Source organism: Centrocercus urophasianus, unplaced genomic scaffold (assembly GCF_019232065.1).
Source record: "Centrocercus urophasianus isolate 14NV4802_14NV808 unplaced genomic scaffold, USGS_Curo_1.0 seq_24, whole genome shotgun sequence".
Taxonomy (NCBI): domain Eukaryota; kingdom Metazoa; phylum Chordata; class Aves; order Galliformes; family Phasianidae; genus Centrocercus; species Centrocercus urophasianus.
In genome coordinates this window covers 18,003,292-18,030,370 of record NW_024884800.1, presented here as the reverse complement: position 1 = coordinate 18,030,370, position 27,079 = coordinate 18,003,292, and the positions used below count along the sequence as shown (strand labels likewise).

Genomic DNA, 27,079 nt, shown 5'->3' with positions numbered 1-27,079 from the left:
CTCTCCTTGTCCTGCACAGCAGTAAGGAATCAGCTGATTTGGACACATTGCAGTATCCACTAACTGAGCTTGCTCTATTCTCAGCTGTGCTATGGTGAAATGGGGCAATTCCAGTTACTCCACTGGAGTCAGCGTGGAGCAAAGTACAGGGGGGGAATCCCATTTCTGTCTCAAACTGTGTGTAAACACTCCATCTGCTCCCTTTTGTAATACACGTGTTTTCTTTGGAAGACACGAAGCAAGGAAGCAGCAGTATATGCTGAGTACAGTGGAGTACAGGGAAAACATCCAGAAATGTTTCCCCTTTTTAAATCATTCAGGTAATCCCTATCCATCGTACAAAGGCTTTGAATGTAATCAGTGTGCAAGTGCAGTGCCTGAAATTATAACCTTCCATGAATGCAGAGGGTAGTGCTTAAAAGTAGTAGCCACAAAGCCAGAGATGCTGTTACCTTGAACCAATATTAGGTGTTCTGCTTAATATAGTGGTAGAATAAGCTTCCATTTAATGAGTGAGAAACATAAGCAGATGCATCAAAATATTTTGATAAAGATATCCACAGAAATTTTTAAATGACATAAAGTATATCGGATCTCTTCCATCCCGCTATCAAAAATGGAAAATGTTAAATACTATTATAAAATACTTACTATAAAAATGTCGTATATAATATTCATTACACATAAAAAAGAAATCAGGATGTCTAAGTCAGTTTAATCACAACCATTATGAGAGCTAAAACCTTTCGCAATAAAATCCTAGTAAAATAAAATATTTAGCAGTGCTATATTTTCTCCTTTTTCTTTCCCCCCCTCTTTCAATCACAACATAAATGATGAGGGCTTTTTTTTTTTACGTCAACAGTCACCACAGATTGTGACAACTGACAAATGGCTCGGATCTGTTGCTTAACCCATGCACACTTGCACACAAACTTAGTTTATATATTGAAGAGCAGTATTGATTTGCTCATTGCCTTTGTAAACCCATGGATGCCATTTGGCTTTCCTCTGTGCAGTGCCTGGCCATATATCACCTGAAAAGATTTGGGATAAACATACACCTGGCTTCAATTTCTGTATACGTTCACCCCTAACTTGTGGCCATGCTTTGCTTTCATCTTAATGCTGGTGTTGCTTTCTATTATGATCTGTCTGCCTCAAAATTAAAGCTGAAGGGTTTCCTTGATGATATCATTTCCATTCCAGCTGGAGAAGTTTGGCAAAGCAGTGAATTATGCTGATGCTGCCCTGTCCTTCATCGAGTGTGGGAACGCTATGGAGCGAGATCCATTAGAAGCTAAATCTCCATATACCATGTACTCAGAGACTGTGGAACTCATCAGGTTAATGTCCTTTCTGTGATCATTTTCATAAGCTCATTTCAGTCATAATTAGAACCTGCTATGTTTTAAAAAATATAATTTCAACGTATTAATGATTTGTCCAAAGCATCTTCATCTCAGAAGTCATCATAATTAGTTCTTGCCATTTTATTAATGTCATGGAAAATTTATAATTGATGGACACTGCTTTTATAAATTATCCCCTTTGGAGGTTATAATGTGAGTGTTATAATTTGCAATATTCATAAAATTAAAATTGAGATGTAGTGGGTGGAAGTAAAGTACAGTAATTTCACTGTTTGGCAATGACACTTGTCTTTTAGAAGGTGTAGTTTTATAATTCAGAACACTAAAGTGAGTCTGTCAGGATTGCTATTACAAACCTTGTTTTTAGAGGTTTATAACATGGTAGTAAAAAAAAAAAGAAAGAAAAGAAAAGAGCTGAAACCTGAAACCTGGCACTAAAAATCATAGTGGAAGGTGAAGGAAGCTTTTTGCTTTTATTGTGCTAAGAAAGTATACTTTTTAATGATGAATGCAATCCAGATGAATTCGCTTTAATGCAGTTTTGTAGACTTATGGGCTAGAATACAGATGAGAGAGCTTGTACTTACTAGTAAAATCAGTGTTTAAAAATCTGCTGCTGTTACCTGTATCTGTTTCATAATGTGTAGTTCATGGAAATAATGGTCTCCCAAGTAACTAAGGTTTTCTTTGCTTTACCTATGCAAATTATCAAAGTGAAATTGAGTAGGATTAAATTTACCTGTAAGTAGAACAATAGGATTTTCCTTCTTCACTGCGATGCACCTTTGCTTTCCCCTGCGTATGCTGGGAATTTCATCATTGATGTCAGTGTAATTACTGGCAGTATACACAAGAGGTAGAGAAGGTGGTTAATCAGACCTCTAAGTGTTTGCTTTTCAATAGAACAAAGGTTGTTTTTTGGCATGCAGGATTTCAATATGACAGATTAGCTATTAAAGGCAGTCAAAAAATAATGTGTGTCTTACATTTTGAATAAGTAGGTATTTACATTATAAAATGTATCAGATTTTAAGAAGCTCTTACTCTCAGGTTAATAATATGCCTGTTCAATATTTAAAATGTTGTTACATTCTGTTCTTTTTGAAGAGAGGAAGAAAATCAAAGAGATTACTCAACAAAAAATGATATTCACTCAATGTTTAGGATCCAAGTTAAACCCTCAGCTGCAGTGGAATTAAGAAAATCTGTTTCCCTGTGCTGGAACTCCTCCTGTACTCTAACAGCAGATAGTTTGGTACCTTTTGTGCTGAACTACATAACTACAGCTATACAGGAGGGCAAACTCACTTTAAAGAAGTGAGTAGTAGACACCACATTTTTTTCATTTTTTAAGGGAACCACGAAGCGCAGTTGAAAGTCTTGTTCCTCCACCCCACAGTCTGTGTTCAGCAGTGGGTCTGGATTCAACAGCCACAACACGTGTGTGGCAGCTCCAAGAGCAGCTCCCCTTTACCTACAGCTCCAGTGTGGGATGGAGTCAGCTGAGTCCATGGCTGTACCATGATGCAGCCAACTTTCAGCAGCACCTGTGTTCCCTCTCCCTCTGCCTTCCTCCACCCCACAGCAGAGCTTCCTGGCAGCTCCTGGCCCACTGAGGGGTGGACAATAGATAGACCTTGGCACAGAAGCAGCACCTGCACTGCTTCTGGACTGCTTTTTGAACTGCTTCTGATTGTAGAGGAATCTCTAGGAGTTCCTTACAGTTGACCTCCAATTTCTATGTAGCTCCAGTCAGGTGAGGTGAACTCTACCCCCTACCATCAAAGATGGAGCCTCGTCCATAAATTCGTGCATGCAACGTCTTGTAGGCAGAGGTTAAACTGATTTGACCATTTAATTGGCATCAGTAGACAGACGTGAAAAAAAGGTGATTGCCCAGCTGAGCGGCAGGCTGTTTCCAGTTCAATAATCTCTAGGGACAAATACAACTCGTGGGCTACAGCTGAATGCAAAAAGGAAACATGCAGCAGTGCACATGCACTTCTGTAATGTGGCTCATAATATTAACATAGATTTTTACTGTGGGCTATGAAACAGAAGGTTTTTCTCATTTTCACTCCTCCCCCTCTTGGAGGCCCATTTTTTTCCTTTTTGCATTATCTGTGTCTGACCTGAGTATCTGCATCAGACATCTATTTGTCAAAGCAAGCAGAGCATCAAAGAGATTGGAAATATCAGAGGTGTGACGTTCAAAGGTCTTTTGGTTAATGGTAATGCTAAAATGCCCAACGTAACATTGAAAAATCCCAAAGAAACATAGCACTCTGTGTTTGACTGGACTCATTCAGTATGACTAGAACAACAATATCAAAAAGCAGGTGAGATAGGACAGGGAGGAAGCACATCAAGGGTTGTGCTACAGCTGCAGCCTGGGGGCTGATAATGGGGATGGTGAGAGGAAGGCAGGCTGAGAGCAGCACTGCCTGCCTGCACACCATTACCTCCTTGTAAATGAGAACTCATCAAGATTGCCTGGATACCTTAAAACTTTCTTATGCAACACTGAACCCTATTACTTATTCTAACACAAGTACCTGTGAAATTGCATTAGGGCTCAGAACAATGAGTTTGTGTGATGAATTGATTTTCAAGAGACTAAATGCATGACATGGAGTGTGCTCACTTAAAGAAAAAAAATAAGAGAGAGAGGAGGCGTATCTGCTCAGTCTTTCATTGTCCAAATGCTGGAAAACAGCAATTAAACAGAGAAAGGAGACAAAGTATGTAAGATTTGTAAATTAATGGACTGCAGAACTTAAAAAACTATGAGCATGACCTTTCCTGCATTTAACATCATTTTCCATATGAAATACATAGAAAAAATGTATATATTAAGAACTCCGAAATTGTACTTACGAAAAGGATTCTGTAATCATCATTCAAGCCCAAAGTGTTTTATGTAAAACATTTTTCCATATTACTTTACTCTTCAGCATACAGAGGGACAACATCTTATGTATCTGTCCTACACTCATCACAGGTGTTTGCAGGACTCTGCATCAGTAATATCCCCAGGAGCAGTTCACCTTATTGGCCCTGTAAGTGGGTTGATGATTTACTTCAGCCCTCCCAATTTTAAGTGGTGCTTTCTGTTGAATTTTGCATCATCTTACCATTATGGAACAATGTGATCATTAGCTGTTGAGGCTGTAAGCTTACCTTTGTGCACCTGTTATTTTTCAGTATGACACTAGTATTTGTCAAAACAACTGAACACACGTTTCTTCTCTCCTTACCTTTCTCACAAGGTATGCAATGAGGCTCAAGAATTTCACAGGCTCTTCTGCCACAGAAGGGGACAAGAAACTAGCAGTTTTATGGTAAGTCCCACTGCGACAAGGAGAAGCAGCTGAAATCTTCAGGAGGACTTCAAAAGTACTGAATTACTTAAGCAGCTTACAGAAGATCATTATTCTTGTTTTCCATTAAACTATTAAAGGATAACTAATGGATTTCTTCAGCAGCTGACTAAACATTTATTCTTCTAATTTATATTCTTATCAAGATTGGATTATAATGCTTTTGACCTTTTTTTTTTTTTCCTTTCATTTGCTTATGTTTCAAAACCTAACATTAGAACAGAAACCATAAAATATAGGCCAGCTTTCTTACTTTTTTTTTTTTTTACCTTCAGTTTATAAGTTTCATTTAGCAGTGGAATTAACACAATCCTTTCCTAATTACTGCAGCTACCGATGCTTATCGCTTCTGTACTTGAGAATGTTTAAGCTAAAGAAGGACCATGCTATGAAGTACTCCAGATCTCTGATGGAATATTTTAAGGTAATCTTTATTCTGTTTAATTTATTGATATGAAATGAAATTCATACTGGCACTGAGAGCTCTCACAGTATAACTGCATGACTTAGAAGTCCCCCATTTAACCTCTCCCCTGAAAAGTGTAGGGAGGGTGTCTGCAGGGGAATGGGGGCAGGAGTGATTTGAGGGATGTTTGGATTAGTCACTTGATTCAAAAGACCATACTCAGTAACTCCACTAAAATAACATTATTCTTAACTCTGTGTAATCTTTATGCAAGATTTTGTAAAGACTTCAGTACGTAAGTGATTACGTGCTGACCCCGCTCCCCCTCCCATCTCCCCCCCACACACAAAGAACCACGATAAAGCAGTTCTTTAGGCTTCACTTCATTACATTTAGTTTTGAAATTCAGGTAGATATGCTGAAGCTTATTGCAGACTCAGATTTTTGGTGGCTCCTCTGTAGCTGGGTTCAGCTATCTCCAGCATAAGTCTGCTTGCTTATAACAGCCTCAGTAGGAGCTGCCTTTAGCACTCTGTTTCTGAGGAACTTTGGATAGCCATATCTATGTCTTGTTTTCCTTTCCCTTGAAAGAGTGGAGAGCAAGTGACTGTTCTGACTTAATGATATTTTCCTTTACTTTGGCAATTGCTATTTATCCAGTGTGAGAACAATTTCTTCCTTTCTCTAAATTATGGAACGGAATTTCTTCAGTTCTCTCAACATTCTGATATACGTATTTCACTAGTTAACACAGTTTGAAGCATGCATTTATTCTTGTACTTGGTCACTACATGCTATTATGTTATTGTTTAGTTGTGCAGCTATGGCAGCCCATCCATCCATCTTTTTTTTTTTTTTTTAAAGCCTCTTTGGCCCAGGCTTTGACTTACTGGTACTGCAAAGTCTAAATCTCCTAACACTCAGCTTTAATATTTTCATGTAAATGGTCATGAAATGGTTATTCTGCTGTAAAACTATGCTATGAACTTGCTACGAACTGCTATTCAGCCTGGACTTGACTGTTGTTCTATGTGTGATACGTAGACACTCGGCTGTGTCCATGTATCTTGGTAATTCAGTAACAGGACATCTGACCTTGTGCCTAAATGGAGGATGTCTTGAAGTCATTAGGGTTCTTGTGTTGCCTTCAGTGAATTTTCAAGCAGGAGTTTGTGCAGCAAATAACATTTGAACTGGGGGTGTTGGTAGCCTCAGCATTATCATGAAATGCATTCCTTTCACTTCGGATTTTATCCAGGATAGATATAGGTTGTCTCTTAAAAAAATGATTATTAGACTTTATCAGCAAACAGCAATGATCCATTAAAAACAAAGTGAGAGGGGACAAGGGAGGGGGGATGTGATTCTCTTTTCTCTTAAAATGACTTTACATTCTCTAGCTGTGTGAAGTAATGAGCATATACGGTGAAGAACGAAGAAAATTAAAAAGTAATTAAAGAAAATGCCCAAAAAGCTGTTTTCAGGCTTTCTAATTGTAGCTGAGTATTTCAGCTGATGTTACTGGATGTATGGAATGGGCCACTGCAACTTGTTTGCTAGAAATAGCTTTTGAGTCTATACAGATTTTATGTTCAGGATCATTTTGTAGTGAATGCATGCAAGGAGAAAAGACAAGAATAGAGCTATTAAATAGATATTAGTTTTGTATTGCTGCACAGTGTCCTCTGTGTTCACAAGCAAGAACCTTTAATACAAATTGAATGGATTAACTGTTTTAATAGAATTGTTATTCAAAGTTTTGCATAATTTTAATTGTGAAAAGCAGTCCAGTGCTTGCAGCTGAACTGGAGATTAATATTTCGATAGAATTGTTTTTCCTGTTTTTCCTCACAACTGTCGCTGTTCAAATTGAAAACATCTGTAGACAGAGCTGGTTCAGATTAATTTCCAGTTAGATGTTTCAAAATAACCTTTTAATCATAAAAAAAGTTTTGAAATTCAGGAACAACTTGGATTAAAATATAGTCAAAATATAAATGCTTAAAATTGAAGTCAAATTTTGTAAAATCTGTGCAAGTGGCATCATTTCACCTATTACACCTATGAATTTCAGGAGAATGTTTAACTTTTTTGAAAATATGTTGTCAGTAGTCCTTGATGAAAATATTTCAAATATCCTAATTGTCAAGTCCCTCTCATTGAGGTCTAGTCTACAGATAGTTACTCCAGATACTGTTGGAAATGATCCCCAAATGGCAGAAACTAATCTCAAAGCTCATTTTTCATCTCTGAAGACATTCCAGAGCAGTTTAGGATCTGCCTCTTTCTTGCTGGTGGCAAATACATGCTGGTGGCAAAAATATACATGTGCTCTGCAGCAAATGTTCTGGTTCATGCTCACATCTTTCATGAAATGCAGTATAGGCAGCACTGTTATGTTTTGGCAGTGTTTTCTGCTTTGATCAACACTGTTTGGCAAGTTCAGCCATAATTAAGAAATCAGGGATAGGAGTTTACTCTCAGAATCAGTTGCATGATCCTGAGCTCCACTGAATCTCTGTGCCCCACATGGAACATGATGATTATAGGGATCAGATTAATTTTGTAATAACAATGGTAATGCTTTGCAGAGAATTTGGAAATATGTCTGAATTTTCACTCTGTGCTGACCTCTTTGCAAGGGACCTCAGATCAATTGCTTTCTTAGAGCACATGTAGATGGCTTCTGCCATGATACTAGTGATTTAATGGGAATTAAGAAAGGTACTATCCAGTCTGAGTCTTTGTAGAGAGTTGTACAAGATGCTACACATGTGTGAGAGTCAAACTGAGTAAGCAGATAAGGAAAGTCCATTCATGCAAATAAAATAAATAAAAACAAGAGAATTCAGTTCCTTATGCAGAAGTTTTATTTCTCCTACTATCTGAATCTCAAGACAACTTCCCTAGTAACGTGGGGGAACTGCATTTTGGTAAGTCATCAACTAGAATTCTTTTTGGTTCCGATTAATGATTGCAGGCCTCCCTAAAGACAGAAAGTCATTTGCATTCTGAAGAACTTATTTTACAGACTAAGTTTAAATGGTAATTAAACCAATTCTTTGTAAACCACCTTTGTTTTTGCTGGGACTTTATTGCATTTGCTCTTTTGTCAAGTGGCTTTCAAGCTACTGGCTGGATCCTACCTGTCATCCATGGACCACTTGTTTATGAGACCGATGTGCAGGGTTGCTGTTCTGCTACGTGCTCTGCAGCTCTTGCAGCTAAACCAGGCAACACTGAACCTTTAGTCTTTGGTATTAATGTACTTCGTCCTTCTTGCATCTCTTTTATTTACATTTTGATTTTGTACTTACAGAACTCTTCAAAAGCCTCACAGGCCCCCTCACCTTGGGGCGGCAATGGAAAGTGAGTATTTTCTGCTGAGTACTTCTATCTGGGAACGTGTCCAAAATGGGTGGGGAATGTTTGGGGTGCCTTTAAAGGCAAAGGCAAGGCCATGATGCAGTATTTTGGGAGCTGCAGATGTGTTTCAAATATCCAGCAGGCTACAGAATTGATCTTAAATTTTAATGGTCACTATATCTGCCTTTGGCCTGTGGGGATGAGAAGTTTCCACTGCACTGAATTAGTTACCCATGTGAGCAATCCAAGGTGGATGGGAAGAAAGAGCTGTTACAGACCTTCCTCTTTGTTCCTCGTATGTCTAAAAGCAGCTATGGTGCCTCTGTGATGAATTCTTTAACAGTTTGCTTCTCCAGCTAAATGAAGGCCATAAAAATATCTGTTAATTAGCTAGCAAGGACCATGTTATTTCAGGAAGCCAAAGTAAAGTTAACCTTCTTTGAAAAGATTTTTCAGTGATTTGTTCAGTAATGAAAGACCAATGAATTTTTCGTTGATATATGAGAAGTGCATTTTAATAAAACTAGAGGTGTAAAAGTGTTGAAATTGTGAGGGCACTTAGTCAACCAATTATCAGAGGCTAACATCCTTGTCTGAAAGCAGAGTAATGCAGCTATGGTCTGCTGTTCAGTGAAGGTGTGTTGCCATTGCAACCTTTCCTACAGCTTGTGACAACTATTGCCATCTGGCACATGCTTTCTACTGCTCCTTTCTCCTGGTCGGACATACAGATAAAACAAAGGAGGAGGATTTGACCTTTCATTCCTCTTTTGTTTGAGTAGGCTGAATTCTAGGTGAAAATTATTTTTGTTGATGGGCTCTTCCTGGTGATTCATGAGAAGAAACGACTGTTAGGCATTCCTGAGCAACCAAATAAGTAAGCAAAATAATAAAACTGTAGAGGGGCTCACAAAGAATTGAAATTTTCATACAAATTTTGTTCTGATTCAGTGCAAAACCAGAAATTTCGTCATTTTGCTTGAAGGAAAATACTGTCCTAGATATTATGAAATATTTTGGGATGAGGCTCTGGGCCTGATGCTGGCACTGGGAGACCCTCTGTCTTCCCCAGAGCTGCTGGCTCTACCATTTCTTCTTATCCTTCTGCGCTTTTCAACCAGATGGGGGAAAGGAGCCACGTACTGCATGGGAATGACCAAACACCATCAGAATGTGGCACCACTGAAGGGAGATCAGTGGTCGGGTTCAAGAGGAGGAGACAGCAGGATATTCTTAAATCTGTTTTTTAACAGAGCAAAACTTATGTATTGCCATGAAGTGTTGTCTGGCTCAGGATTTCAAATTACCAAAAATCTCCACCTGGTCTACTGGGATTTCTGGCCACTTTTCTTTGAAAGGATTGTGAACCTCTATGAAGTTGGCCTGAGTTCCAGGCTGGCAATGAAACAAGTTTTCCCTGGTATCATTACAGAAATGTTTCCCACCTCTAGTGACACAAAACACAAAATAGAGAGATTTAATAGACTCACCACAGTAATGATGGCTGTGCACAACAGGGTAAATCCAATGAACAATGTGCTTTACTTGGCAGAAGTGTGTCAGCTCATTGTAAGTGGCTGTAACAAAATATTCCCATTCCCCTCAGATTCTTATGATTTTTAACTACTCCCAGACCTCACTGAGTATAGTTCAGTTCTTCTGTGCATTAAAGTGGCATGTCAAGTAACCAGGATGCTTTGAGACTTAAAAATAAAGCATCTGTGCCATAGGACATGCTCAAACCATAACACATAAGCTGTGTAAAAAGCTTCTGGCTGCCGAATTAACTTGTGATACATCCTTTTTCCAGAGCTAGAGAACATCTTGAGGAGTCTTTTGTTGAGCACTGGGAATAGCAGAGCACTGCAGGAAAATCTGCAGCAAGAACTGTCGCCGCTAATGCCTATTATCCCAGCACTGCACCTGCAGGGTGTCTGTGCCTGGGTTTCATGGGTAGGGTCATTGTTGGTGGTTCATAAAGCCAAGAGGAACCTTTCTACCCTGGGGTTTGGATCAGGCCAGTAGCAAGTCTGAGTGAGCTGCATGCTGTTGTACATCAATGGCTGCAGCTCTAGAGGGAGATTGTAACATCCCTGCTCAGAGAGTTTGGGGGTCTTTGCTTCATGAACAGAGCAGCAGGAGCATCTCGACCCTGCATTTCAAGTGTGTCCTATAGTAAACCGAATGCATTTGTCTAGGTAAGTGCTTCCAAATGGGTGCAAGAGGAGAGATTTTTGGAACCCTTGATCTTGTTCACCGAAACCAATTTTCAAAGAGAATAGCTGAATGTGAGCATTCAGCCCTGCACAGCTCTAAACATGAGCTTGCTGTGCCTACCTCTATGCTGCCTGCAGCCAGTAGGTTATTCCTAATCACTGGTTTTGGAATTAAAGGAAAATCTATATTAGAACATTAATACTGCTCTAAGCAGTTAACTTAAAACTCTGCTCTGTATAAACCTGTGCGGATGAACTGTAGGCAATTAGAACCAAATTTCCACGGCCAGTCTTAAAGAATCCTATAGAGATATTCATAATCCTGCAGTACCCTCAGCTCCTAACGCTGCTCTGCAGGGTGCTTTTAAGACTCGCGCTTTACTTATTGTGATGACTGCATTTGGAGCAAACTGTCATTGTGGTTTCCACAAAATGCTTTAATAATTGGCTGATATTGCACATTGAGTGTTTTCTAACTGCCATAGCAGCTTCTGGCAACAGGTAGAAAAATCATTGCAGCTATGAGATATTTCTTTCTCTGAAAGATTGCTCTATTTTTAGGATAGCCACGTGCGTGGTTCTTTTTTAAATAACACGTTCATTTGTAGGGAGAAATAAATTCCTTTTTAGCTTCAATCAGTCCCAATTTATAAGCTCTCCTCTCTCATAAAACCAGGAGATACTGTTGCATATTCTTGCCTCACTGGGGCGCACAGTTGGTTTTTCAAGTGCATTGGAGTTGGCAGTGTGCACAAAGGGGACTCACTCTCCCCTTCTGTCTTGCAGGAGCACAGAAACACCATCACCTATGTCCCTGAGTCCATCCCCTGTCAGCTCTGCCGGAGGCAGCGCAGGCACCACTGGCTCCTCCTCAGCAGGGACCATCACCATCCCTCAGCGCATCCACCACATGGCTGCCAGCCACGTCAACATCACCAACAATGTTCTGCGAAGCTACGAGCACTGGGACATGGCTGACAAGCTGACTAAGGAGAATAAAGGTGCCCTGCATGCTTCTTCTTTGTCTGCTTGGGCTTATCTGCTTTAGCTTGCTTTCTGTTCTCGTAGGTCTTATTTGGAGTTGGACCCAAAACAACCACATCTAAGAACACAACTGTGACAGCTTGAGCAAACAGACTAAATCTGCTTGCTGGTCACTGTAGCCAAGGCATATCTTCTCTTGTCAAGCACAGAGGGGAGATGTGTAACAAGCTGAATGTGGGGTTATCAGAGCAGCTGGCAAATAATTTAGCAAACATGAGCCCCAGTTGATGAGAGCTTTTGAGACTGCGAATTCATTCACAGTTTCAACTTCTCATAGAGCACTGAGGTTATTTTCAGACTGCTCTGTCAACTGGTTTTAAGACTATAAAAATGCTGGTTGGGATAGTAAGCAAACATAAGATGTCATATTTATGCAGGGAGTCTGGTTAGGACATGCTTATTAAAAAACACAACCTTGGTTCTCCTATTTTGGATTGCAAATCCACTTCCTTATTCCTAACATCGAAATGTATGTCTTTACTACAGTCATTTCAAAAGACTTTTGCCAAGTAGTTTTAAAGTAGGTTATATTGAGTATAGTGGAGTTGCAGAGGTATAACTAAAGGGACAGATTTGGCCCATCTGTGAGCTGCCCCATAATTATTCAGATTCCAGACATGGGCCTACACAAATTACTGACAAAGCTTTCTTTCATATTGGAGGTGCAGAGCCTAACTGGGAAGTATTCTCATCATGAATTGGCTCATTCTTCTAATAATACCAGGATTTCAGGTGTCTGGCTTCCCCTGACAAATGAGCTTGCTCAATGCAGGTTGATCTTAGTCCCATTAATGTCAGTGGCAAATTTCCACTGAGTTAGAGAAACCAAGCTTGAGATTTATAGGTCTTTATGTCTGAATAGTGGGTCATAATGATCTATCCCTGGGTGAGGACAGAAGTTCTGTCCAGTCCTCCCTACTGCTTCTTGCCTTTGTTTGCACTGGTTAATTTAGTAGCATTTTGGATTTTTTCCATATTTACATCCATTTTCATAAAGTATGAAAGTGATTCCCTGTCAAATGTACTGCATAATATTACAGTGGGAATGCAGAAGGATGCTCTGATAGGAGAAGGATGGTGATAGTCTTGTAATTAGCCCTCTGTGTTGTGGAGTTGTTAAATGTTCTGCCTGGTATTGAGTCAAAATAGCTCAGGCATTCAGCCAACAGACAGAAAATGTACCCAGCCACTGCTGTTATCAGCCCTAGAGCTGGATGAGAAAAAACCTGCTGACTCTTTCTGCTTTTCTCCCTCAACACTATTCTTTGTTCTCCTTTTGATTTACAGACAGATAAGCCCAATTCTGCAAAGCAGTACAGAAGTAATCTTTATTCAGATGAGCAGTCCCTTGCCTTTAGTGGGACTGGATGCATAAATAAGAGTTTCTCACATGAGCAAGATATCTAGGGTTGTGCCCTGTTCCTCTGTATCTTGTTTCACAACCTGCAGCCTTGTTACAGTGACATGTTACTTCAAATTTCATTTAAATGTTGTAATCCATTGTAGAGAGATCAGAGTTTCATATGTGCTATAGTGTCTGTCTTTACATTTTATCTGAAAAGATGTCTCATTTCTAATTAAGTACTAGATTTAAAGTTGCATTTTTAAACACAATTAAACTGCAATTTGAAAAATGCATGCTGTAATAAAAATATATGAGAAGTGCTGTGATAGTCATATCTATCACATGACAGATTTCATTTGGAGAAGACATATCTTAGACATTATTTCACGAAAAATATTATAGAGTTTGATGAACTCTACCTGAAATGATATTTAGTACTTGTCACCTGTATCTCTCACATCATTCAAAACCCCAATATCTTGCTGGATGGGACAGGACTGACCAATTATTGCACTGCTATAAGTAATCTTATCCAGCTGGACCGTATGTTGCCATGCACAAGCTCTGGTTCACTGGCCTGGGGACTGAGTGTTCAACATGTCTCATGAAAGCAGATGGGACAGGTGCAAACCTCAGACTCTAACTTGAAGCCCAAGTAAAGAACAAATCTCTTGATTTCTGATTTAGGGGTGTTTAATCAGACAGTTCATCTTCAAAAAAAAAAAAAAAAGAAAAGAAAAGAAAAAAGGCAATTTCTTGTTCCCTGGAAGTAAGAGCTGTCCTTCCCCCCACAGTCCCCTCCAAAAAAGAGGGGGGGAAGGAAGGAGGGTTGGAAGAGAGGGAGAGAGGGGAGGAAAAAGAAGGATTTAAATGGAAAATGAATCTTTTGTTTTTGTGGTCAGCTCTCATTGTTTCTGTTGTCTTCTGAATCACAGGGGCTGTCTTGCCCAAGGACATGTCCCCAGTGAACTAACATAGTTCAAATAAAAATGTGGCCCCGTCATTGTAACATTTAATAGCCTTTACTTCTGGGTCTTACTGCTGTCGTAGATGTTTCTTCGCTCATGTCCATGCAGACACAAGAGATCTCTGCCACATTATCGGAGCTTTGAAGCTTCCCCATGTGCACGGCTGTCATCTTAGGTTTTGTGTTCCTCTAAATATGCCACGCTCCCAGTTTGGACTTGACTCATGTCCATCTGGCTCAGAGCAGGAGCCAGAAGCCTTTCTTGTCGGCTTGACAAAAGATGTGCCATTAAAATAAAAAAGCATAGCAAGAGGAAGAGCAGCAGAACTATGACCTGCCAAGCCGATCTGGTTTGAAAAGAAAAGCAGAATCAATCTGCCATGTACCTCTGCTTGAATTTTGCCATGTCCATGGAGCTTAGAATGTGTGGGAAAATAGATGGCATTTGTTATGAAACCTGTATCTGCAGCCAAAATGACAGGCTTCCCCAAGCCAACCCATGTTCTGGTTCGTAGTGGGTCACCGAGAGAGTTTTTCACCATTCACGCAATCAAATTCTCAGCTGACTTTGCCAAATGAGATTTTTTTTTAAAGCTTCCAAAGATAACAGCACTTCGTGTCTACAGTAGAAAACAGTCAACTCTATAGTGATGAAGGCCTGCTCTTTCACATATGAGTTTAATAAGTGGCTTCAGTGCTTATGGCTTTTTTTCAGAAATATTTTGAAGTTATTAAACCAAAATTAGGCTTTAAGGTGAATCCTCAGTGTTTGAAATTATTATTTATTTGAGCCTAGAATGGGGTAACTAGAATGCAGACAGTAAGTTTTTTCATTCCTAATTGTATTGATTTCACACTGGAGGAGGGGAATAAAAGACAGAGAAAGGAAGATGAAAAGTAACAGCTAGCTGCAGCATCTTAACTCAACTGGTGATAGCTCTAAGCTTTCATTATATGCTTGCCTTCAGCCAAATCACTTTGTGCTGTGATAGTACCATAGTTTTCACACTGACCGGGGTCAGGCTATCAATACTTGGATAGAAAACCTCAAAGCAGTACTTACTTGCTGAAGAAAATATTGATAATGTTTTTGTAACTGACATCTGCACTCCAGACCAGCAAGTTGGCTGCGTGCCTCACACTGGATTTTAGATAGGGTGAGAATGCGAGATCTGAGCCATTGTTGTGATTGCTGGTTGTTATCTGACTCTGAAAGGCCTTTAACTGAGACTAGGCTCCCACTCTCCTGAGTATAGTGTAAATGTTGCATGTGTGGGATTATCTGTGCCCCAGTGAGCATAATTCTGTGAGACAATAGAAGGCACAATTAAGTTCTCCATTGAAAGCAGTTAGGAGGTGTCTGTTGACCATAACAGGTTTTCACCTGGAGAACATCCAGCACTTGGTATACTTTGTTCTCTTAACCTGTGTGTTCTTTCTTCCTGCGTCTCTGTTCAGTGATCTCCTGATAACCCTTCCCAGCATCAAATCTCACGGGCTTTACCCATCTCTTCTTTCCCCTCGGAGGCTCCTATTCTCCTACTTGCTGGTTTTCTCCCCTGTTGCCTCTCTCCTCTTCTGCCACTCTTTGCACTCCAAACATGTCCTCTGGAGCCTGAAGCTGAATGAGCAAATGGCTAAAACCAGTGCAATAGGAGGAAATGGAAGGCTAGGAGAAAGAGCAAGAAGGTTTTTTAAGATGCAGACTAGCTCTTCATGCCCAGGAGAAGGTGCAGCATAGAAAAGGAAGTGCTGCAGTTCATTGTCCACTATTCAAATCACATACACAGCAAGCTTAGGCTAGACTTAAAAAACTGAAAGTGAAGATGTTGTACCATGTGACATAGTTTAGTGGGAAATACTGGTGATAGGTGGGTTGTTTGACTGGGGGATCTCAGAGCTCTTTTCCAACCTTGGTGATTCTACAATTCCAAGCTCACTGTAGCAAGCAATCATACCACATTGGGGTTTGCTTCCAGCATGGAAAGTCTAATTTGACCTAACTTGTATGTTTTTTGCCTTTGTTTAGTTATTTCCTACTGCCCGCGTACTGATGTGCGCAAGAACATAGGAACACACAAAGCACACTGCTGCTAATGCATGTGAAATCATGATAACCCATTGATAACCCATGTACCATTGCCCAAAACAGTAACTTCTGCTTCCTGTGTATTGCAGAATTCTTTGTAGACCTGGACTCAGTGATGGGACCCTTAACACAACACAGCAGTATGACCAATCTGGTTCGTTACGTTCGCCAAGGACTCCACTGGCTCCACATTGAGGCTCATTTGTTGTAGTGACTGCTGCCCTGCTCATAACATCCCCATTCTTCTACCTCTACCAGCGCACAGACGATCACTGGTGGAACTCCACTCATTTCTGGAAATTTATTCATGTAACTTCATTTTTATTGCATTTTTTAATATCCTATCTATTGGAAGTAGAAGTCATCATAAATGGAACTTATGACTTAAGAGCAGTATGTGTTGTACCATCTAATCATTTTCGACAATTTTCTATGCCTTGTGTCTCCTGGATCCTGCCATCCTTATGTGCTTTATGGAACGGTACATTCCCTGCAGTATTGTTTGAAGTCCATGCTGCCTTCAAGCGAAAACAAAAAAGCACTTTGAGAAGATATGGATTCCTGAGAAATAGTACAAAGCGTCTTAAATATTTGAGGGTATATATGAGAAGTCCCTTCTGAAATAAATTAGTAGAACCTATAGCTATTCACTCAAAATCATCTTCTGAACCTGTACCAAGCTTTTCACCACCTAATTCTGGCATTATTACCTTACACAGAACATTGCTAAGATTTCGTACTTCCAATAGGCATAATCTCCAGAAAAATGTTGAATATCTAACAGGTACATAATGTAAGATCACCAAAGGTGTTAAGAGGTAAAAGGTTGAAGGAATGCCTCATTAAAGAAAGATGACACACTATGCAATGAGGTTTTGATATTCCATTCTACCTATTTATTGTTGGCTTAATAATTTCAGTAGGCAGCACAATTTATTGCAGTTTTTAGGCAATTTCAAAATATTAGCTTTCATAGTCTCCTCTGCCGTTCCTATGCTAAATCTGTGAATTTTCTTTCAGTTTTACTGCTAGTCTCAAATGAATACTCACCCAAGATTTTTCCTCACAGAACAATCTCTTCTTGCGAAGTGAGACTCAGTGAAAGCAGATTTTAATGGGAATGCTACATTCTAAGCATTGATATTGTATGTAAAACTCCATTAATAAGTGTATGCAGATTCTTCATGAAATTCTCTGGAAGTTTAACTAACCAACTGCTGTTGAAACAATGTAATTCCATGTGGCATCAATTTACACCTGTTTTGTTCATTTCCGAGCATTAGGAACAAATGGTATTACTTACCTTGCTATCATGAAAACAATGATAAATTAAATAAAATCAACAGATTTATCCAAAAGCAATATAACATTTGTTTAATAATGGCCATGAATACTTCAGTCAAATTACCTACTTTCCAAGCTCTGCATCTATTTACCCATGCTGTCATGTTTCAGACCATTTTTTCTAATGCGTGAATAATGATGAGACAATTCAGATAGAATTTCGAAGCAATTGTGAATAAATTACACCATTTCACATTTGCTCTTTCCTCTTCTTTTTTTTTTTTTCCTCTTGTTATAAACTGCACTGCTCTTCTGGTGCCACTGCAAGAAGCGCCGGTGCATGAAACAAAACAAAATGAATTTATATCAATAATTCACAAGACTTTAAATGGTCTCATCTCATTCTTGATGTAACGCCTGCATACCTTACTGAACTGTAAATTCAATTTCTGTAAACAGAAGATACTCATAGTAATGTAAATATTATTCTGTCTCATCTCATTGAAATAATACAATATGTGTTTAAATGCCATCCAGGTATTAGTTAGTTGCAATTACCTTCTGCTATATAATCCCGTATGGTGAGTTATTGGATTCTACTCACTGGGTTGCGACCAGATAAATAGGACAAATTTGCATTTAAAAGGTTCAGACTGTTATGGTTTTTAGAGCAGGCCTTGGATATTTGCAATAAGAGCAGTTTAAGGACTCTGCCCAGTATACATTTAAGACAGACATTACTGTAGCTGTTGTGTATTAGTTGCCTATAATGCTACCTTTTCTTAAAAATCAATACTTGCTATTTTCTTTTTTCTCACAAGACTGTATTGTAAACGTAGTCAAGGTGCAGCATTAGAATAATCATCCAGTTTAGAGTTGGTTGTCTGCAAAGGACATTGGCAGAACATGCACATCCTGTTTTATCTGCACATTCCTGTTCCTGAAGTGGTCAATACACTCTTATCTGCTCTTGGGAGGTTTCAGTAACACGGCTGAAACACGAGTCCGACAGCATTTGTCAAGCTGATTCTGGCCCCAGCAGCTAAAGAATAAAACCACAATAGTGGAGACAATTCAGAAATGTAGAATAAAAGTATTGGGTTTTTAAAAACACCTCCAGTATTGTTTTTTAACAGATGAAGCAGTGTTGAGGTGGTTTTATCACAAGCCAGAGTTTTCCATTCCCTTTGCAAGATCTTGCCGATGAGATTCGGTCTAATCAAGTGCATTGTTATCCCCCGTTCCTTTAACATAGACTGAAACCCTAGAGTGCCATGCATTTACAAAGGCTATGTCTTGAAACACAATTTGAAATACAATCTTTAGGCACAAGACTGTTCAAAGAGTTAGCTGCAGTCACTCAGTGAAGACAGGATGTTATCATTCGCCTGTTGCTCGCAGTAAACAGACTCCTATCTCCAAATGTACCCCATGTACAATCTTTTGCTTAAATAGCTTAAGGAATTATCCCACCTGATTTTGCTTCCCGTGACTAAGTTTGAAATGTATGCTGAATCAATGACACGATTATATTAAGTCCAGCAGTCAAGCCTAGGATCACAAGCCAACTTACTATTTAGCTGTCTTGTTTCAAAAGCAGCTTAGAAACAAATTAAATATGGAGAGTGAATTACCTTCTTATCCCTGGGGATGATGCTTCTTTTGAGTTAGTTATTAAGGATTATTGCACTTTTACATGCACTGTATTCATCTCATTTCAAATGCCAACATGTCATCTTTGTGGAATCGTTTTACCCCTTAAAATATTATTTCCAGTGGAGTTAATCAAACAAACTTGTTTGTTTGTTGCAATCCACAGGGAAGCTGTGTGTGTTGGGCATTTGCTATGTCTGCTCTTAGGACTGCCCACTTCATGCATTCAAAATCATGAACCGAGCACCAAAAATCACCAGATTGACTCCAAATCATGGCTTTAAAAAAAAAATTGTTGCTGTTCATATATTGCCTTATGGATAACAAGCTTCGATGCTGATTTCAATACCCTTTTTCAGGCATTTTTCAATCATGCTGAGGGCCAGAAATGGCATATTTGTTTTTAAGAGTGAGAAACTGAGGCACTGATGTAATCTCTTGATTTCTGCAGCAGGACTGTAAGAAGGAAACCAAACTTCATAAAAAATGGCCAGAGCTGACAAAACTGTCATTTGTGTACCATGCTTCGGAAGGTTTGCACAATATCCACAGCTCAGCAGTGAAAGGAGAATGCAAGTGAAGGGCTAACTGCAAGCATTTCAGAACTCCATCACTACACAGTCTGATGGTAGCAAAGTCCTAAGGGCTCAAGTGAGACGTTTACATAGCGCTTAACCTCTGTGTCAGGAGCTGCTGCAGATCTTAAATGAAGGATTTGACAGTGTGCAGGCACAATGTCCTGCTTGGGTTGCAGAGACCATCTCTAGCTATGTGATGATGTGTGTTGAGAAACCATGGTCCAGGAGAGCAGGGCTTGAAGGGAAAGCCTGAGATGTATCCTGTATGGGTCATCTACCTTGATTTTGTCCGTGGTCACTGATTTCAGCCATGCTCTGTTGGCTCCTTTGGAAGGACAATGCACACCTTTCACTATAGAAAATTAACAACACAAATAGTTCAAGCTTGATAGCTGGATTTGGCCCAGTATTTGGCTATTTTATTTTATTTTATTTTATTTTATTTTATTTTATTTTGTCTTATTTTATTTTATTGTCATTCTGGTTTAGCTTAGTGCCTTTGTGTTGACAGTGTTGATGGCAGCCTTCCTGGCTTGCTTCTTTTAGCTTCTTGTCTTCTTGTATGATCTTTGGACTTTGAATTATTTAAATAGCCTCTCCAGTAATATACTAGCTCGTTTAGTCTCCTTTGAAAGAGAAGGAGAGATATGTTGATTTCCGCAATATGCGTTTTGTAAAGAATAAGGATGAAGATCTACATTCCTCCGAAAGAAGCAACATCTGAGAAGTTGGAATCTGGACCTTAATTTTTGTTCTCTGACTTTATGGTGTTCTTCCATTGTAATCATTTAGATCCACTGTTAAGTTTTTAGGTACTTTGGAACAGATGTTTGCGTTGTATTTTCATCAGAATTCAGTGATGTCTAAATCCAGTGATAACTTTTGTGAGTGCAGTTTAAAATATTGGGAAAAAAATGGGGCCTTTAAAGGATTCTGATTTAGATATTATTAGGCTTCTTTGTTTTGAGCTCAGGAGAAGCTGCTGCACACAGTACTGAGATGTGCATAGGGGTGTGTGTGCAGGTATCTGTGGATTTAGACATGGATTTGCAACAAAGTTCTGCACTCATTACTTCATAACTCAGAAAAATGATGCAAAAGCCTTAAAAAGGAAACACTCTTATGGGTGCAGTGTGGTGGTAGGATTGTTAATGTTTTCTTCTGTAGTTTTTGTATAGCCCTATTAGCATCTATTGTGTCCTTGCAAGCAATGGTATGACAGAAAGTAGCAGCAGTTCTATCTTGGTTCCTGAAGCCACCTGTCAGTTCTGAAGGTTTTTTCAACTTAACTCCTCTGCAACTGGACAGTGTCTTGAACTTTTAAGAAAGGAAAAAAATTTCACAGTTCACCAAAGAGGATTAATTTGCCATTCTCAACCAAGTGTACAAGTGTCAATATGTGGCAGACCTGCAAATCAAGGCATCAATGCAAAGGGCCTTTGCCTTGCACAGCATCTCTCCCTGACCTCAGCAGCATGCACTGGGAGTGAGGGGACAAAGATGAGAAACCAGTCCACTGTCCTTATGACATCTTCCAGCTTTAGATACTGTTTCAAAAATATAAAAACAAACAAGTCATGTTAATGTTGAGAGGGCTCAATTTCTTGAATACTTCAGTGCTTCTGTGTTAGAATCAGACCACTGGCCACAGCAATGCATGCAGACATTCTGTACTGCCTAATGACTTATAGAGTAATATATAGCTCACCAGATATGATATATCACTTGGTATTTTGTAGCCTATAGGTAAAGACTAAAGCCAGTTAGGCTCTCCTTCACTATGAAACCTTCCTGCTAGTGAATGGGGAATGTTTCTGCCTGAATTACAGAGCAGCTGTAATCTCTACAGTACTATGTTTTGACCTTCCTCCAGTGTTTTTGGTAGCTTTACTTTTGCTATTCTGTTAAAAAAATATTTTGTCTGATTCTGTGGTCTTCCATGATCAGTGATTCTGATCATCTCATGCCAGCTTAACCTATGATGGTAGCAGTTGAAGTCAGAAGATGCTGAGTTCAAATTTTGTACAGCCAGCAGGATCTCACGGCTCTGCGGATAGAACTGAAAGCGAATTCAGATGCAGATGAGTTATTGTATAACACTGATGTCAAATGAGAATCAAACTCAGCCATGTCTGGAGTTACTGCAACAGAAACTCTGGAAAGATAAGCTGTGCTCAGAATCACAGGGTAAACAGCAACATCTCAGGCAATTCATTGATGCTGTAATTTTAGCAGGTAATAGTAAAGACATGAAAAGTGTTTTAAAGGAACTGGGGCAAGTTTGTATGGGCTGGTTCTATCAATTTAACACACGCGTGCTTCTGTGGAGAGGGGATTCATTACTGTTGATATGTCCTGCAAGATGAGCTGTGACATGGTATCATACAGAGTCTGAATATGATGCCATCCCATCCGGTTCCTTAATCTGTATCAGGGTGCCACCACATGTCACAGAGAGACAGCGCTTGTCACTGCCCTGAAGTCTCCATAGGATAAAACCATTTTCCTTTGCAACTTCCCCAAGAACCAAGCATTGGGACCCCAAAGTCCACTTGAGTAGAGCTGTACACTCTCAATGCTCTACAGAGAGGCAGCAGGAAAGGCCTCACCTGCTGCAGGTTGCGGCACAGCAAGGTGCCTTGGGCACTCAGTTTGGCAGCTCGGGGGCATCAGACCACAGCTGTGCACTGTGTGGCCCCACAAGTGCTGCCCACGGTGTCGGTGTGCTGGAGGCATGGTGACACCAATGCCATGCCCAACAGGACAGCAGGACCCCAGCTCCACTGCCTGGGTACCGGTTGAGCTGTGGCTCTGCCTTGCTTTTGGTCCTCTTGGTCTTGGTCCTCTGTGGCTACAGAAGGGACTTGGATCTGTGCACTTCCTTTTACCTGTTCCATGTGTAGAAACAGCAAACAAGCTGGCAGAAGTGCTGCATGCACTGACATAACTATGGAAATATTTACTGTGAGCTAGACTGCAGTTTGTAGTGTAGTGTCCACAGGAGTACTTGTGCTAAGAGGGCCTTAGCTGAGCCCCACTGATGCCATGGTATTAGCCATGTGAGCAGATGATGCAACTGTTTGAGACTTGTTTTCTTCTTTAATTTCCACTGAGTTCCCCTCTATGCAAGCTCTGTAACCCCTCTGTGATAGATAAGAATTTACACAGTTGTGTGAGTATCACCCCGTGGTAATTCCATTGAAATTCATCAAGTAAAGATATTCCTAATTTCTACTCAATTATTTCCTTCTCTAGGTTAGAAGAAAATTCAAATTCCAAAGTAAATTTCATTATTTTAATGAACAACACTAACTAAAAGGGACCAAACTTTGAGCTAAGTAAATGCAAAGGAACTTGGCTCCATTTGTGGAATTCATTGGACCAAATTCTGCTGTCGTATGGCAATCATACAAGTCTCACTAAGCTTTGAGCACTGTTTATTGAAGGAGAAGCTGGCTATAAAAGTGGTGTAGCATTACCAGAGTTAAGGTTAAGGTTGGGCCAGATTGTAATTTGCATTAAACCAACTAGTTCAATGGAATTACACCCATTTGTGTTCTGGCTGAGCTCTCACCCCACTGAAATTCTCTGGGCTGGTGCTAGAATAACTGCAAGCAGACTCCCTGTTCATCCAGACCTTTATGTTGACACAGCTCTTGCTCAGGGAAAGCACCTGTGACTTCTGTGACAGTTAATGTGGAGTCACAAACTTGAAGAAGCTTTGACCCACTGGCAGAAGGTATTTACTCTTGAAATTGTGAGTGAACTGCATAGGGGACAACAACAGAGATGCTTTATTTATGACAGTAGTAGAGTACAATTTCCTCAACTGGTGCAAATTGGTTTAGGAGTACTGATTTCAGTGGAGTTAATCCGATATGCACACACTGATGAGCAAACCCTTTAACCCCAGACTAATTTTTGTCAATATGTCTCTATGCAGATAAACTCCCAAAGCTTTTATCATCATGCCTCTTTACTGATCATGCCAATGAAATGATTAATGTACCATAATCGTTGCCTGGAAGGAAATAATGTACTTTGCAAAGTTATGCAGTACGGAGCACATCATAAAACTGCTTTAGACCACACAGTCTGGAAAAGTTTATCAGAAATGAACCTAACAGGGTAGCTGTTTATTTGATGTTGATTACACTTTCTCTCTGCACTTCCACCACCAAAGTTTTTAGCACACAGAGTGAACCATAGCTGGATGTTTCTGATGATTGTGGGCCAAAGCTTCAGCTGGTGTGCTTGTGAATAGACCCATAGATTTTAGTGCTGATTTACACCAGCTGAAAAACTGGTTCTCTCCCTTTTTGTACTGTGCTGTGTGCTCTAATGCAGCTTTATAAATACATATTGAAGCTGAGTGTATGTTGAATCGTTCTGATTGAACACCAGATAATCCCTGCTAAGAGAGTTGAAGGGTAAATTTGGCATGCCATCTAGGCTTGCATATGTTTTTGTTTTCCTTTTTCTTAAACTAAAAGTATGTTGCAATTTAATTACCCCTGAGTTTAAGTATCTACTGGTCTCAGCATTCGCTCCCATTAAAAAAATGGCAGATAAATTCAAATGTGTCACAAATGCTCTTGGTCTAGAGATGTAATCTATTACTTTCATTCAAAGGCACTGCAGCAGGCTCAAGTGTGTTTTCTAAACCAAATGGATTTTGTGCATGCGAAAGTCATGGCAAATATTTATCTAGGCTCAATTCTGCCATTCTTCCCCTGAGCATCTTAATCAACAGGTTGCTGCACTGAAATCCACGGGAGTAGCTGTGAATTAGTGCTCAGTCTGCAGACTGCAGAATCAGGCACTGAATATATCAGATGGATGCAATCAGGAATTTAGTTTTAGCCATATGCATCATTTGAGTGTCCATAAGAGGACACTTAAAATTATGTACTTTTTATCCAAGCCGACAGTCCTTGTAATTCCATAAAATACTGCATTATTTATTCCTGTCTGTATTTTTGATGTCTTTGGTTTGCATAGCTTCTACTGAATCTGAAATGCTGTTTCTTTAAAACCCATATTCAGAAGGCCTAGGGCGTATCATAGCAAAGTATGAAAACAAGCCTAAAGGTCTGCTTCTTTTGTTTTGGCTTTGAGCATTCTGGTTTGCATTTGATCTTTGACTGTAGCACTCCCAGTATTTTTTAAATGGCCCAACTCAAATTGTTTTCTGGCAAAAAAAAAAAAAAAAAAAAGCAAACAAGTAAAATTCAGGAAAAGTAATGCTGGCTAACTCAGTGGATGTTTGCCCTTGCTGGTGGTGCTCTTCACCTGGCCATCTTTTGAGCAGCGCGGTAAGCACGTCCACTTGCCTGTCATTATTAGCTGTTCTGGCAAGCACTATTTTTTATTTTTTCCTTTCTTTTCTGTGTGTGTTTGTATATGCACATGTATAACCAACCAAAGTATCAGGAAAATTTATGTATACTTCCATCTGGCTCCCGGAAGCAGAGCAACATGATGACCTTGTGGTCTTCCAACAAAAGTCAGATTTAATTTCTGCGTTGCAGTTCAACTTAATTATCTATTGGAATTAGATTACAGTTTACTAAATAGCCCTTTACCTTCCATTCTTGCTTTTTATTTACTATTGAAGTAGCTTTCTTTTTTCCTTATGTGTGCAAATATTATACCAATAATCACTGCAATTCCACAAGGTGTCTTTGTTCTGAACAAGCATGTTATTCTTGTAAAGTTTTAAGTATAAGTTAAGATGTTTTGTACAGACCAAGGTAACAGTTAAAATGTCAAGCAATTACTGAAATGTTGTATAGTTACAAAAGTTTGATTTCTTTTGCTTTATATGTATAAAATTGTATCTTGCCTGTTTTGCTTTGTATTTCCGTGTTGCACAATTATGCATTTTGTTTACATCTGTTTTCAGAGAAAGAAAAAAGAAGAAGAAATAACAGTAATACTTTATGTACAAACATTTTAAATGTACTTTTGTTGTTTTTAAACACAATGTCCCTGTATAAATAATATTGGTTGAACTGGTACATTTGTGTCTCTCATAGAGGGATTAATCATACTGCCAGTGCATTGAATTATTTAAAAACAAAACAAAAAAAAAGTAAAATAAAATTTTTATGAAAATGTAACCCATTTTATCACTATAAATTATTCTGTCTTCTGCTATTTTCTCCTTCCCCTCTCAGGATAGAATAAGTATGGTACAGTAAGTACTGTTTGTGGGAGAGTTGCCATAGGTTTTAATTTTTAATCAATGAGTTTCTGTCATTACAGAGACCTGAGATGACTTGATAGAAAATAGTGATGTGTTGCTGATAGCAGCTGGGAGGAACAGCACCAGCTGGGTGTTACCGCACCCTACAAGGGCTCATCTGCAAGACAGAAGCCTCAATTCTGTCTTTCCCAAACCGAACTTGGAGAGAAAAGGAGATGAGCTCCGAAGGCAGGATTTTTTGATTTCTTGCTGACAAGCAGCCCAAGGCTTTAGCGTGACTAAAGTGGTGTGATTCAGCACACTGACCCCCTCTACAGGGATGCATTTCTCCCCGAGGGCTTCCCAGGATGACAAAATGAGAAATGCCAGGCTTTGTAACATCATTTCAGAAATAGCTCTAAGAGCCTGTGCCAAGAATACCAGCTCAAAAGAGATGTAAAAAGCTCTAGAGAGATGCTAATCATGAGCTGGGATGCCACCTCCCTCTTTGGCACTGCTGGGGGTGGATATGGACACAGAGCACAGACAGCATTGCAGAAGGATGCCTTGAGACTACACCATGGGTAGGTGTTGGGATTCAAGGCTATTTACTGTGAGGCTCTGCTTAACACAAGGAGGTCTCTGAGATCTCCAGCTGCTCTGCACCTTTCTCATTGCACAAAGAATCTCAGAGCTGTCCTGGCTGACTGCTCCACACCACACCTGTTTGAATGGTTACCTGCAAGGCAGCCCTTTTCTAAGCAACAGATCAGTTCAGAAGAAGATTTGAATGGGGTATTTCAAACCAGTGCTATACTACCTCTGCCTTCAACTTTCAAGGAGACAGAGGTGACGTTTCCTCTCAACACGTCAGGGACAGCCATCTTCTGGGGTAGAGGGAGGTCAGATGCTGCATGTGCCCTCAGCATCCTCTGTGTCTGCCCAGAAACCAGCTGGCAGTGTGACATCAGTCAGGCAGCGAATGGCCTTCCCTGTGTATGGAACCTTGTAATCAGCCGCCAAGTGCTCTGTGATCCCAGCAATGAATGATGAATCAGATATCTGCGCTACTTTCTTAGTGCTACTGCATAACTCAGAAGGAAGGAAGGAAGGAAGGAAGGAAGGAAGGAAGGAAGGAAGGAAGGAAGGAAGGAAGGAAGGAAGGAAGGAAGGGAGGAAGGGAGGAAGGGA

General features: G+C 39.8%; 1 protein-coding gene across 1 annotated transcript in view; it reads left to right on the top strand.

Annotated features, from left to right (window-relative positions):
* AFF2 (AF4/FMR2 family member 2) overlaps positions 1-25,823 on the top strand; it is a 340,167-nt gene extending 314,344 nt beyond the window's left edge. Inside the window, exons 17-22 of the mRNA XM_042824815.1 lie at positions 1,210-1,346; positions 4,643-4,714; positions 5,084-5,177; positions 8,479-8,528; positions 11,528-11,742; positions 16,276-25,823. Coding sequence (XP_042680749.1) covers positions 1,210-1,346; positions 4,643-4,714; positions 5,084-5,177; positions 8,479-8,528; positions 11,528-11,742; positions 16,276-16,397 — 690 coding nt within the window. The 3' untranslated portion in view covers positions 16,398-25,823. The remainder of the gene's footprint in view (positions 1-1,209; positions 1,347-4,642; positions 4,715-5,083; positions 5,178-8,478; positions 8,529-11,527; positions 11,743-16,275) is intronic.
* Positions 25,824-27,079: the final 1,256 nt, after the last annotated feature.